Raw genomic sequence first — 15,755 nt, forward strand, 5'->3', positions numbered from 1 at the left:
TTCTTTCGCTCAATTATTAATTCATCAGAATTATATTTCAGTAAATAAACCGTGTTATTTATTGACCTTTGACATGTTGCAAATGAGCAACCTTGTAGGGTGGTTGGCAATAACTTAATTAAGATTGTATTGCACCACTTGAAGCGATTATTATGCACATGCAAACTAGATGCAGTATTGATTGTGATTCTAAACGGTTCGACATCTCAAGGTATAGTTGGGTCACAAAAAATAGATAATAGTAGGTCAGCATCAATATATAGCTAGCAGATGAAACAACGCTCCAGAAGTAGGTACCTATCTGCCCCCTTGAGTACTCTTCAAAATAGAAATATATACCTACACTACCTACAGTTCGTGTTTTCTACAGAATTGTAGATACTTTTCGTAGTCTGATCCGTTACTGATGCTGACTGTATGTAATACGTAAAGGATTCTATTCAAATATTGAAGTAAATACATAGTATGCACAAAATGGTGAATTAAAAGGCGGGCTAAACCAGAAAGATTATAAGGCCTACCACCTTTAAGCCTGGAGTTACCATGGTTACCAGTACAATTTGACACTTGGTTAACGGTTAAATCGCTTAACCCCGGGTTTGTGGTATGGTGCAAATGGGCCTAAGTAACGTGTATGGAATTTTAAGTTTTGACCGTAGTTTGACATCGAATTATTGTTGTCCCTCTCTATCACATGAGTCGCATGAAGCGTTCTCTTTGTTTCTGATTAGACTGTGCCTTAATGACTGCTCGGAGCAGTCGTGAGCCAAGCGCGCTCACGACAAATGGGATAAATACCACTAGACGTCAGAATAGACGTCATAGTGGTCATATAACTTTTCTGCTTTATGTATCATGTAGGTATGTACACTGACTGTATGTGTTCTGAATAAATAAAAAAAAACTCATATATGCACTAGATATGAGCGCCGCGCCGGCGCGCCGCCGCCGCCGACAAAATTTTCGCGCCGCCGCCGCCGACGCTGCGCTATCGGCGTGGCATCGGCGTGACCTTGGTAGTTACTACTACTTTCGGAATCAGATAATATATTTTTAATCGAGTTTAGATCATTAACGGGCCACTTCGAATAGTTTATAGGCATTCAAAAGGTATTTTAGGCCCATATAATTAAAAAATATCGAAGGCAAATGCAAACTTATCTGTCTAGTAACCGCGCTACTAGTAGTAGTAGTAGTAGTAGTAGTAAACACTTTATTGCACAAAACAAGTACATAACACAGAGATAATCCAGTAAATGTGTACAAAGGCGAACTTATCCCGTTAAGGGATCTCTTCCAGCTAACCTTTAAGTAACTGAGAGATACATTATGAAATGGTAGTCAAACTAAGATAAACTGTACATGACGGCGAGACTTAAAAGAAGTAGCTAACCCTAGAAACATAACTAAATACGATGCGATGCATTAGGTGCAAAAGCATATACATGTATAAATATACGAAACAATTATATATCCATAAAAATATTAATACATACATTTAAATAAATATATATATATATTTAAATACCTACAAATATACTAATATATATAACCGCACAATCCTACCTACGTGTCGTTCAATTGACATTAATATTATTGCCATAACCTCTTTAATTTTGCCTTCAGCGACGCTACAGACTGACACTGCCTCAGCGGAGATGGCAACGCGTTCCATAGCCTCACAGAGTGTATCGTAAATGATTTATTGTAGGACCGGTGTTTGTGGGGAGGAATAGCGAGCGAAAGATCCGCACTAGATCGCAGCCGGTGGTCACTTCCATCCGCCAGAAATCTAAACCGTTCTGCAAGGTAAGCTGGAGAAGAGGGGCAGAACAGCACCTTATAAAGTAGAGATAAGGTGTGCAAGTCTCTACTAGTCTTGGGGAAACGAAATTATTTCAATTTTAACATCAATATGCTTGTAATAAACATACTGATTTCCTTCCATTTTTATTGTGGAACGTTCCACATTACAATTTATAGATTGTATATTATACACTAGACATAAATATGTCAATCACAATGAAAAAATTAACTGTGATCAACTCTGGCTAACGTGAGACTCGAACGTCTCGAACCCACATCTTTGGATTACCGATCCAATGCATAACTAATTTTGCCAGCTAACCATCCGTCATTTACCGCGAATTTAACCATTGCAAGCATGGTTAAACGTCTTTAAAAGGTATTAAATGGGGTTAATTTTGAGATATTAAGCGTTTCCACGTCCAAATGTCCAGCCGTTGGCTTCGCACGGAAGGGCGTCGGAATCGGGTCTCAATTAAACTTGGCCACTGTTCAAATTTCAAGCTTTGCTCTCTCGCAGCTCAATCTTTGGCCTTGCATCGCTCGCATGGAATTAAGCCGCTATCTGAACCTGCAAGTTTTTGGCCCGGTTTGGAGCTCAACTTTCGGCCTGTTTTAAAACGCTTGAGCATTGGTGCTTATCCGATCTTAGGTCCATTGTAGCTCGGCCTTTGGCGTCGCACGAATGCGCCCGCAGGAAAGCTCCAGGTCTTTAACACTATGGCTTCAGTCTTTATCGGCCTGCGCCCTCACTCTGCTCTCTTGCAGCTCGGCCTCGCAAAGAAGCGCGCCGCAATCGGCGCTCCAGGCGTTCGGCCGTCAGCCAAGCTTACACTTGGCGTTCGATTCTTAGCTGTATGCTTACCTGCAGCTCATCCTCTGGCCTCGCATTGGGAGGCGTCGAAATCAAGTCTTCGGTGTTACATGGATAGTGTTGAGTCGCTCACTCGTGAGGCACCTCATTTGTACCACTCATTTTGTTCATTTGTCGCAGTACTTCGTACCGCAAAAATGTCTTACTTCACTCCTCTATTCATTTTACTTGATTCTAAAATTATCTTTCTCCTAAAAGTTCTATTCTTAACCTCCAGAATTGCACTCCAATTAAATGTTACTATTTATTTATTTATAAAGGAAGTGATGAATATATAAATATGTATATACATTAAATATTTTTGTCGCCGTTGGAATTAATGGAATAGTCGACGCTGAAAATATGCTAGTACCTCACCTCATTTGAAGTAAGACATTGTAACACCTCATTTTAGAAAATGAGGTACTCATACAAACTCATTTTAAATTGATGTCCTACATGGAGCTCGGGGTTAGGCCTCAATTTTTGACATAAATCGGTTTTGTTGAATCGATATTGGTTAATGACGGAGCTCGATTTTCTTTGGACTGTCGACAAGACGTTTCCCTGATACAGTCAATCCGCAATTTTTAACTTATAGAAAAGATAAGGGCCTCGTTAAGATCTTCTGGCCAGAGCCTCGCCAAGATTAAGACCGCCTCCGCATCCACAGTTTATACGATATCAATTTTTTTCGTACCATTATTCAATAAATTATCCTTGAAAATAAAAAATGCATTTATTTCATAACTTTCTTACAGCAAACACATGTTTTTTCGGTAAAATTTTGGTTTGAATTCTTTTTTCATTAATCGAAGGTGTTTCAAGGCCACGCCGCCGATTCGCCGCCGCCGCCGACCAATTTTGACCGGCGCGCCGCCGCCGGCTATATGCCTATCGGCGCTCATATCTAATATGCACTACAATCCATACTTGATGCGCGCTGTATGAAGTTGAGCGCGAGAACGCAGCTCATGCTAGCAGGTGTATGCTAAAGTTAAGGACACTGGGTGCGTAGCCAGCGTGCAATCGTTAACGCTCCGTAGTGAACGAAACGCAACTGTCACTGTCGCACTTGTGAGGACGAGTGAGAGAGAGAGATGACCACGATACGCTACGGAGCGTTAACAATTGGCACGTTGGCGCCCTTGAGCCAAATTTTTCGTTGTTACTTATCGCCCAAAACTGGTCCCGACACAGCTTTGTTCGATGCCACGTAATAACTCTCGAAATTGGTTCCATATACGAAAAAAAAAACGAAACTTACTTGTGCTGATTATATCGCCGGTCTGTGGCAACTGATAAGCCAGGCGCCAGTGCTGAGCTACTTACGCAACAAGTGTCATGCACCAAGCAGCTAGCCCAGCCCCGTGATTACTGCTACACGCAGCAGAAAGTGGTGTAAGAGCTAGCCCGGAAACGTCTACAATAAGCCATTAGACTTTTAAGCTTCCGTCAAACGATTATTAACTGATCCATTTGACTGACAGCTATGCTACTGATTTTGTTTGATTTTCATATTACCTTATCTACCCGACTAATGGCGTTATTCATAAACGCGCTACACAAATCTCAATTAGATGTTAATAGTTTGTCTTAATCTTATGGGATAAAACACAAATTAACTAATTACTTAAGGCTTGTAAAGTTTTATAGATAAGGTGGTTAGTATGTTTTTTTTGTTGCAATTACCCTGTTAACTATATAGCATACTAGGCATAGTACCTATATAAAATAAAGCGGTTTCGTTTCTCTATAAATTTTGTATATTTTTCCGAAGCTAAGGTCTCCGTCTTGTACAGTCGAGTTCACAATCATCTTTACCATCCAACGTTCCAAAATATGTAATATAATTACACGCCTCTAAGACACTTACAAAAGGTTGTGTATATTTTTGGAATGTTTGCTTGTAAAGATGTTTGTGAGCTCGATCGTAAGTACATACTTACTTTGTGTTGTGTTCGGCAACTTTACATTGGGCAGTCGTGCTCCAGTTGCCGGAATTCTTATCGGCAACGGTAAATCTATTATGAACCTTTAATTAGATGTAAGATGGAGGTATGAGGTATGAGTTACCGACAACAAGTTATTTAAATTGAGTATGAGTTGGGAGCACACATATAATATAAGAATTGGGAGCGTTAACTACTTAGCATAAAAGTAAACTATTGCAATCTTCGCATGTAGAAAACCATTTCTAAATTAAAAAAGTTAATAAGTAATAAGTACCTAATATTAAAGCGTTAAACAGAATTTAACGCAAAGTTTTAAGTAAGTACCTACATAATAATTACTACTTAGTTTTTCTTCACTGGAATGCGACTGGTAAATATCAAATGCTATATCGCACATATATTCCGAAAAATGCAATATGTATTTGGAGCCGGTTTTGAACCCGCGATCTCGCGAGTCTACCTACTCGTAAGATCGCGGGTTCAAAACCGGCTATTCAAACAAAATCTTAAGAAAAGTAAGCCCTCAGTTCTTTGTGTAAGTTGTAAGTTCTAGGTAATTGTACCTACCTAATTAAGATTTATATCTCACAATTAACACAAGATTATTTTCCATTTAAGTACCATATGATACGTATATATTTATGTTTATAATTGTGTAATAAAACTAAGGTGTAGATAATTATACATACGCGGTACCTACATATCTAGATATTAATCTCACGTTAAGGAAGCATAATACTTTAGTATAGTAGTATTAAATAGGTAGTACCTACTAATCTAATAGGAACCTACACTTCCCAAGTTACTACCTATAGGTAGGTAGGTACTTAGGTAGGTACCTCTATAATAAATGACCCCATAATATATCAGTGTTTTGGTTATTTCTTTAATATTTATATAGTAACTATAAATCACTTCTTTAATAGGTTATTCATAGATGATTTATATTATAATAGATAGATAAAATATACCTACCATATATAGGTATTGATAACATCCATAACTCAGGAACAAAATATTCGTGATATTCTTACAATTAGTCAATTATCTACATAAATGCCCTTACCGGGATTCGAACCCGGGACCTCCGCCTTCGTAGGCAGCAATGGCAGCATGGATACCTACCTATGAGCTATATAGGGTAGGCAGGGTCACTAAATAAATATGTGTAGTTGTATATCGACTCAGATACGGAGATCGTTAAACATATTATTGAGTCTTGGAGGATACAACTAAACGGAGTAGCCATTAACAGGCTTTCCCCTCTGTCGAAAATAGGCGGCCAACGGTCATACACAATGTATGGACTGACGTTTATCTGACATGGCTATTTTTACGTTACGCATACATTTGACGTTCCCCTCCCCCGCAAAAATCGGCAGACTGTTTTGTACAGAAAATTACAGACATGGCGTCTCCGTTTGATTATATCCTCCAAGTATTGAGTTTGTTAAAACCGCGTATTTCTGAGATTTCAGCCTACACGGCACTTCAAACAGGCGACTTGATTGGACAAAGACAGGACGACCAATTTACAATTAGCAACTAATCAGAAACATTGCATCCATCCTGCCTTGTTCGAGTTATGCAAACCATTACGCATGACAAGTGTGGACTCCTCCTCCACTGTGGAGTCACCTTCGAACTGACTTTACTTTGTTAGTTTTACTCCAGTAGATTTCGCATTACGAAGAGTTTACGTCGTCTCGTACCGTGGTCACAACCTGTCTTCTAGGTACTTGATTAGTGCCACGCCGCGGCCACGCCACTCAGTTGCATACCTAAATGCATACTTCGGTCGAAACATGAATGTTATGCCGAAATCTACTGAAACTTCGATCGGAGTCGGATAGGCGATAGGCCATATAAATCAATTTGGGAGCGCCCTGGTGCATCGTGGTGAACGCGAGGTCCGCGAGTCGTAAATGCTCCGTCTAATGGGTAATGATTGTGACTCAATGATAAATCGCTAGATGGCGTGCGGTCATTGTAGCGCAAAATGGGTTAATCCACAGACAATAAATAATTTATGTATGTCTTAATGACAGCCCGACAAAGTAACAATAGTTATTATGTTGCGTACAATAATTATGTAGTAATGTAAGGTAGGTATATATGGGTACACTATACACTACGTGACATACACTTGACATACATATGTACCTATTGTTCGCATATTTCATAATTATTATTCCTAAGAAAACGAGAAAGTGACTTTGGTGGGATTAAGTAATTCACTGACACGTGACAACATATCATCGGTAGTTCTAAAAAAACATGTTAGGCTAGTTAGAGGCAAAGAGTTAATTAGAGGTGTATGTAAGTCGTCTCTCTCACTAAGCAAAATGTGAGACGCAAATACACATTGAACAAGTGGAATACCACCCTAAGTACAATTTGAGACACGAATTCTTCTTAGATTTCTACTATTAGGTTTGTAGCTGGTTGTAGATATCAATCTATCTAAATACAGGTAAATAAGTTTGGTCAAGTATCTAATAGGATTAGGAACATTCGATAAGCGTGTTTAGATATGATTAAATCAATCATATTTAGTACCTATAATTAGATATTAGATAAAGGTCTAATTAATTACTATTGTTGTTACAATTAATTGATACCTACTCACTTTCCTTTGATCTGATAGGTTAAAAGTTTACCCCCTTATTCATAAAACTTTACGGGCCTGGGGGCTTACCGTAAAACCCGAAATTCGCAAATTGCGGGGATCTTCCTCTTTTACTCTCATGAAGACGTAATTAGAGTGACAGCGAAAAATACCCGCAATTGACAAACTTCGATTTTCGCGGTTATAATAGTCCTAATTAAGTATAATATTATATAAATGTTTATCATCGTCTATTACTCACAACACATGCCTTATTGAGCTTGTCGTCAATAAGTCAATTTGCGTAAGGTTGTCCCATAATATTTACTATGCATTTATATTTACATCTACATGTTAGGTTGTAGAATAACTAGTCCGTCCGGTTTGCCTACATTGCCGCAATCCAGTTTAACTTAGGTACCTATTCAAACTAATTACAGAATGTCTAAAAACTCTACACACTATCTTAGTAATTAGTATGATCTAATATCGATCACGACACCTAGACAAGTAGGTAATTTACCAAATTTTTGCTAAAAAAAAATTAACAATCATTTTCCTCGCGTTGTCCCGGTATTTTGCCACGGCTCATGGGAGCCTGGGGTCCGCTTGGCAACTAATCCCATGAATTGGCGTGGGCACTAGTTTTTACGAAAGCGACTGCCATCTGACCTTCCAACCCAGATCGTTTTCGGAAAGCTCTCACAATTCCGATATCCAGTAGCGTGGCCGATGAATGTGTTAGGTACGATAGGTACTTATGATTAAGTGCTCTAACAGCAGTAACAGCAGCAATTACTTTAGCTAGGCTAATATAAGCTATAGGTAACTACAATTAAATTAATTGTCAGGCATTTTAAACGTTCAATTATGTAAAGCCACTAATCGTATAGGTATTAGGTCATGTCGTTCATGATATATCTGTTAAACTGGAAAAACCAGCTGATATACTAGTACGGAACCCTAAAAAGCAAGGCCATCAGTTTTTACCATTTTGATAACAGATTTATTGATGAGTTTAGATCTTAGCCATCTCGCGGCGAGATAGACTACCTCTTTTATTAACATAAAAAAAGACGGGTAGTATATCTCGCCTCGCCGCGAGATACTGTCCCGCCAATCATGTGCTGGTGGTGCTGATATTTGTAGGTAAATCTGCAGCACTCTAAAATGATTTCAACGTTTATCATGACATTTAGGTACTTACTAATGTTATTAACATTAAAGTCAGACCAAGAAAAGTCTGCAGCGGATTTGATAGCTCACGCAGTGCAAGTGTTATTTTAGACGTCAAACTTCTATGAAATTATGACGTATAAACAACACAGATTGCGATATTAAAAACTATACTGCTAGCAAAGCTAAAATAATAGTAACTTCTTGGATAAAAAATCTTACTTATATTGAAACAGAGCAGCTAATGAAGACAAATGATTGGTAAAATCAATAGTCTAACCTCTCGGTAGGCTTTTAATAATAGAAATTTAACCTTCACTCTCGCTACGTCTTATAACACACACACACACACACACATTCATTCACACCACAAACACACCTCACATGATTGCTGTATACAATAGGTAAAAAAAAAAAAAATAGTATGAATTAATATTAAACTTATTGCTCTACCTAAATTGTGATTGTTCCTGTTAGATTAAGCCTGTTATCATAATTAAACATATTAGTTAGTACTAGATGCTTATTAGAAAATAAAACTTCAGCGTAGGATGTAGGTAACTCAATGTAGTAATGTTTCCAATCTGACTACACAATACAGGCGTAGCCTAGTGTGGCAGTCATAGGTTAAGTAAAACCTGTAAACTTTTTGGCAAATAAAACTATTTTAATTTTTTATTATTTATTATTTATTTTACACTTGCACTGCGTGGACTATCAAATCCGCTGCAGACTTTTTTTTGGTCCGACTCGACTTTTTTAGATATTTTGATTATTGTAAAATGTAGGAGCGAAAAACAGATTTCATACAAATTTTTAAACGTTTTAAGTCTTATAATAATAATAAAATAAAAAACCAACTTACGGGTTATGCGTCGTTGGACTAAAAGTAAATATGGCGATGTATAAAAATGTCTAGATATAAAATAAAAATTGGTCCGAGTATTAGAAAGCCAATACTTCAAAATGTTTAAGTCTTATCAAGTCGGAATATAAAAATGACTACTTTCAAAGTATACAAATGTCTAAGTCTTATCAAGTCGGAATATAAAAATGACTACTTTCAAAGTATACAAATGTCTAAGTCTTATCAAGTCGGAATATTAAAATGACTACTTTCTTTACATAGGTCCAGGATTATAATAATACATATACGGAACAAATTCATCCCCTCGTAACATCTAGTTCTTAAATTAAAACGAATAATATTCAATAAATATGAACAAGCTAATAGATAAGCGATCAACAAACAAGCTGAATTCTAAACAGACAAACTTTTATCTATAAATTATAAAAAAAAACTGAGAACATTTTATTTATTAATATTTATATATGCCATATTTACTTTTAGTGTCGCAACATATTTATATTTGGTCTAATATACAGATGCACATTTTTATACTTCGTCGAAATTATATACGCACGAACTTATGCAAGTAGACATTTTTATACATCGCCATATTTACTTTTAGTCTAGTGCCGCAACATATTTGTATTTGGTCTAATATACAGATGCACATTTTTATACTTCGTCAAAATTATATACGCACGAACTTATGCAAGTAGACATTTTTATACATCGCCATATTTACTTTTAGTCCAACGACGCATAAACCTATAGCCTGTGGTTGATATACAACAAAATGCGTCAAAACATTTTCGATTAATATCCATGCAGAGAGGAAAATGAGGACTACGTTTGTATGAAAAGGCGATATCGCGCGGGTCCCCCATCTTCGTCTTAATAAAATAATATCTTCAGTGACGCACTCGCAACTAATTATTATTCTTGTTTCTAACAGGTGGAGTTTCATGTTATTGTTAGCATATTATTAACCTTTTAAACGGATAGAACAACTTTTTCTCTAGGGTTGTTATGTTACTTATGTCTATTACTTATTCCGTGCTTATGTAGGTACTTACTTACCGACTTAAGAAGTAACTTGAAAGGAACAAGTATTTCTACCACAAGGAAAAGCCACCACGGTAATGCATTTTGTCATTCTACTCGTTCTATCTGCTCTTATGAATTATGCTCATAAAATGCACATCTTCATTTGCATTTTGTAGGTACACATTTTTTCACGTTCCAGACTGGACATGGGAATAGGTACAAAATGATTCAATCGTTTAAGGATAATTTCCTTCTCAAGTCCCCCTCGCAAGACTAGGATCAAATGATACAGACATCGAGATAGACAAAACCGTGTATTAAAACAGTTTAGGCTGGTAGTCACAATACATACCTACTACGTTTTATGACGGATGTAGGTACATTGTTCGTACGTAAGACGAACCTACGTATTCTTTAACGAAAATTTACAATAACAACTCTTTCCACAAGTTTAATACGAAATTAAGTATAAAACCAATGTTCTTTTCGGTTTTGTTATAGGTACAGATTTTTCTCTTTATTCAAATATAATAATATCAAAAGTTTATACGAGGCTGATGTTTTATCATAATGAAGTGATGATAAATAATACAAAAACTTGATTATTAAATACAATGTTATGCATGCGTTTTTAACAAAATGGGTACAGACAGTAAGATAATGCTAAATATTAAAAAAAAAAGTACAGGGTACAGCTAAGCCATACTTCGTTTATTTTAGCATTAGAAAGGTAAGCAATCGATCTCCAAGTGTATTTTTCTTAGAAAAACACTTTTGTTAAAAACAGCAAATATGTAACAATTTTAAATAATATAGGTAAGATCTTTTACAACTAATTTTCAAAAGTTTTCACGTCTTAATCGGCAAGTCTCATTTTTGGTACAACGTTTTATTGGTGACTGTACTTTTCTTTCCACAGGCAATTAATACTCATCGACACAATTCTAAAAACCTCAAACATATAGGTTCCGTTATTTTACCACAGAGTTCCTATGGCCACCTTCTATCTCCATCATCAGATCAGTTCGATGGTATCATCATGTTGCATTGTCACCCGACTTACATAATATGTATGCAAATTTTCACCTTCATCGGATATCAGGAAGTGGTTGAAAAATGGTTTAAAAGATTTAAAAAAAAGTTTGTTACATACGAACGTGTCAAGTTAAATGAAAGCTTGCAAAAACGAAGTATAGCTATAGTTACGCGACTCCTACCAGGTACTTATAGGTAGCTAGGTACTTGTTTACATAAAGATAACTTTTACACTTTGCCCTAGATGCATACCATCCATCCCGCTGATAATTTACGTACCTACATTATACTTATTGATTGATTGCCATTATTACTTATATTAATTAGTGTATCAGCGAGGAAAAAATATATTTCACTACATACTCGCTACTAAACAGTCTGAATCCTAATCGACGCTAAGAAATTGTGAGTACATTAGCACATCCATATTCAAGTTTGTAGCTGGCTGTACAACTACAAATCATTTAAAATTATTTGCTTACCGAGATATCCATTTTCATAACCCTATGGCAAGAACATGACAAACAAAGGAGAATTTATAAGCGGAAAACATTCAAGTGACTACGTTCACATATCTTACAAGGTGATTAAACAGAATCATTCACAAAATCTAATAAATTTGTCCTAAGAATAACATGACTAGTGAACAAAAAATATATCATTAGTTGTTATTAAATACATTGCTGTGGATCATACATTTATTAATTAATAATCATAATCTAATCTGTCGCTATCATCGTATTTACTATCACACATTCTGAGCACGTGGTTGCCATGTTGCCGTACTGAAGATCGGAAGAGCTGCAAGACGATTCATGAAAGCTGGCACAAGATTTGTACTAATCTATCGACGTTTCCAGTCACGCCAGCTCTTACAAATCAATTTCTAGGCATTGTCCTGAAAATTGCCGGTTTCCGCGATATATATGTATTCTTCATTCTGTTTCTAGAGCGCGTTGTTTTCCGTTCATTTCTACCTCTTCAGGCCCTTTTACGTTTGATTTATGTCCTGCCGGTCCTATTAACGACAGGACCACTGGCAGAAACACCAACCCGTTGAATAAGCCGAAAATTATGACGAGAAGGAAAATTTTGGCAAATGTCTGGAAAGTGTAAGCTTGTGACATGCTTAGAAGAGACAAGGAAAGTAAGGTAGCCCCTCCACCTAACAGCACCGCACCGCCTATTGCCGTGATCGTTTTGAAAGCCCTATCGGATCGAGAGCCGTCAGGAATCGTGAGGAACGTGTGTCCTACGTGCGCCGCGTAGTCCACGCACAAACCTATTGCAAGCTCGAGTCCGATACAGCAAACTATGTCCACAGTCATCCCCCATCTTTGCATAAAACCTAAAACATTTACTATTGTTAATAGAACACACATGAATATCCAAAAACACATCTGCAGATTTGTTATCAAGACTGCCGTGCAAACCATGACGCACAGCAGAGCCAACTCTACGTTCCTCTCGACTTCGACAGCTATGATTTCATCTGTGACCCAGTTGGCGAAGACTTTCGACCATACGCTGCGATATCCGTCACCGGAAGATATGGACGCATTCTCCACTAAATTCTTTACTTGATTCATTGCCGGAATGTATTCGTCTGGTCCGTTGAATTTTGTAAATTTAAATGATATATGAGATGCCTTTATCGTCGTTGCCGATTGACCACACTTAAACGGTTTTGAAAACTTTAAATTCCTTTGGTATCTTCCACCGATTGGACTAAATAAGAACTTAGATAAATACAAGTTGAACTGTTCCTTTGAAACGGCGGTTGAGTTGTACACATCTAAATGGAAGTTACTTTGTACATATCCGTGAAAAGGATGGAGCCAAGTAACAACATCCTTAACATACGTCTTATTTTCCAAAGATTTCGTCATATTATACAAATGCGACAGTTCTTGGCGGTAATCCATTTCTCCGAGGAAAACCATTGCTGTATGCCCTTCTTCTGGGTAATAGTGGTCGTGAACGTTCAGGTACTGCTTGTAGTCAGAATATTCGGGAATAAACCATTTAGGATCAAACCTCTGTTCCAATTTAAGTATCGCTTCTATGCTAAATCCTGTTACAGCCAATGTAAATATAATGACTATTATTTTACCAGGTGTAGTAAAAACCACGTTTTTATAAAATTTTGCAAACAATTTTTGCATAGTAGTCTTATCCTTAGCCAGCGAAACTGGAGATTTGTGGCGATAACAAAATAGGATACCATTTCTATTCGCTTCTATTCTCTTTATATCCAGGGTAAACACAGCTACGTAGAAAGTAACAGAGTAACAAAAAATGAAAAATACCCCAAACGCCGCGTATATACAGAAAGATTTTAACGATGGTAAAATTGTGATGGCGCCAATCAGTAGGGCGACAATATCAGTGAAGGAAGTGATGACGATGGACACGCCTGCGTGTTTCAGCATCAGCCCCACTTTATATGGGATGCTCTTTCGCGAGTCAGCTTCAGGTAAATTTTCCCAACAAGCTTGCATTACAAACATGTCGTCTACACCTAAACCCATTAGGAGAAATGGTAGAGACGAATGGACGGGACCAAATGAGATACCAATGACGGAACACCAACTAACGGCCGAGATATATGCCATACCTACACACAGTAAACCTACGCTGCCTAAAGTCAACCTTACCTCTAACCAGGTAAATCTAGAGAGTCCAAACTGTATATACATAAACATTAAAAGAATACCAATGAACAGTTTACCAAGTTCTTGCATTATCGCATCTCCACTTACGTCAGCGAAACTTCTTCCAGCTTCATAATAGAGTGTAATGTTGCTCAGATTGTTTGATAATGTGACCATTAAATCGACATATTTCTGTTCCCACAAACCAAGAGGCACAGTAAGCCAGTCTTCAGTCCCTACTAAATTACCCACTTCATTCAAGTCAACGGCTGACATATTTACTTCTGTATACCAAGTCAGTATAACAGACTTGGCTGCAACAATGTCTCCGTTTTCATCATGACTCATGCCACCCAGCAACTCTGTATAATCAAAATCATGACCCGAAACAGGGTTAATCTTAACACTATTTACTTTACTAACAATGTCATATTTAGTTGCACCTTTAATTAAATCTAAGTCATTCTTAAACAAATCTACAATATTGTGCTGCAAACATGTCATCGGAAAGTTTTCAATAAATCCACAGTAAAAGTCTTCACCGATCCAAGATGTTGGATCTGTAAATTCACTATCACTATTTTTATTGTTTTTTGATAAGCTAGAATTATCACTCACTTGTTTCACAGATTTTGTGTTGAAATTAAAAAAGTTTGTAATAGCTGGGACTTTATAGCACAGTTCATTTATGGAGTAATCAGTGTGATTATATCTAACTCGAAGAGTATTTACTTGCTCTGTGATGTTGTATATGGCTTGTAGTACATCAGGCTGCAGGACATCATCGGCTTCCACCAGCACCCTCTGCAGGCGGAAGGCAGTTCCAAACTGGTTAACATACCAATATGTGTCACGGTAAAAGTCTGATTCAGGTGGAACCCACAGTTTCATGGGGTTCTTTTCTATATGGAACTTCATCAATCCAACTCCACTTAATATCACAAAGGTCCAACTTAATACAACAGTCCGCACTGGATGTCTTCCAACGTGTACTCCGAGGATGAAAAATAATTGCTCCACAAAGTGGACAAATCTTGATGAAACATTCTCCCATAGTTGTTGAGGGGTCTTAATTTTCTCTTTTGATGGCATGCCTTTAATGTGGGTAACAGGAAAAATTTCAATTTTCCAATTTATATGACTATATAAAAAAGGAGGCAATGTCAATTTCAAACTTTTATACACTTAAAGTAGCCAAAAAGTTAAAATGTGATTATTTTTGTTCCGTCTTGAAAACAATGAATAGTCCGGCATTGCTTTTTCTCGCCCACTGTACTGATAAGGGACATCGCCAATACAATGTTATTTTTGTCACACAGTCGCCGCCGCATCCCGTACAATAACATAAATTATTACTATATTTTAATAGAATAATGAACAACTAGTGTCTATTCGTCGACCATCGGGCTCTCATGTTTAAAAAGTTCACTTCGTAAGTACTAAAAACTTTAACGAAGTTAATCCGATGACGAACTAACAAGCACCCACACTTCCCGCTGATCACTCAACAATGCAATGAAACGAATGAACGTATTTCACGACTTTGTAATGCTTTGCAATGAATCAACACAGAGTTTGTGTTCAACTGACTGCACTGACTGACACTGACAGATGTAAGTTACGTTTCGTTTATGAAGAATCGGAAATCGGATAAAATTATGATGAATGATGGAGCTTGTAATCAAAATAAAATCCAATGAGACGCCACAAATTTTGGAAAAAACGCTTTTCATGACTCTTTATGTTATTATAAAAGGAGTCATAGTTTGTCAAA

The 15,755-nt window shown here is 37.1% G+C and overlaps 1 protein-coding gene across 1 annotated transcript; it reads right to left on the bottom strand.

Moving 5' to 3' along the window:
- Window positions 1-11,961: 11,961 nt before the first annotated feature.
- Window positions 11,962-15,110, bottom strand: LOC134649469 (NPC intracellular cholesterol transporter 1-like). Its single transcript, XM_063504225.1, has one exon. It carries the CDS (start codon window positions 15,071-15,073, stop codon window positions 12,263-12,265), a length of 2,811 nt encoding a protein of 936 aa, XP_063360295.1. The 5' UTR covers window positions 15,074-15,110; the 3' UTR covers window positions 11,962-12,262.
- Between the last annotated feature and the right edge of the window lie 645 nt (window positions 15,111-15,755).

Source organism: Cydia amplana, chromosome 7 (genome assembly GCF_948474715.1).
Source record: "Cydia amplana chromosome 7, ilCydAmpl1.1, whole genome shotgun sequence".
Lineage (NCBI taxonomy): Eukaryota > Metazoa > Arthropoda > Insecta > Lepidoptera > Tortricidae > Cydia > Cydia amplana.

Excerpts from the sequence above, each read along its gene's own strand:
- LOC134649469 (XM_063504225.1), bottom strand. The coding sequence starts at position 15,073 with ATGCCATCAAAAGAGAAAATTAAGACCCCTCAACAACTATGGGAGAAT.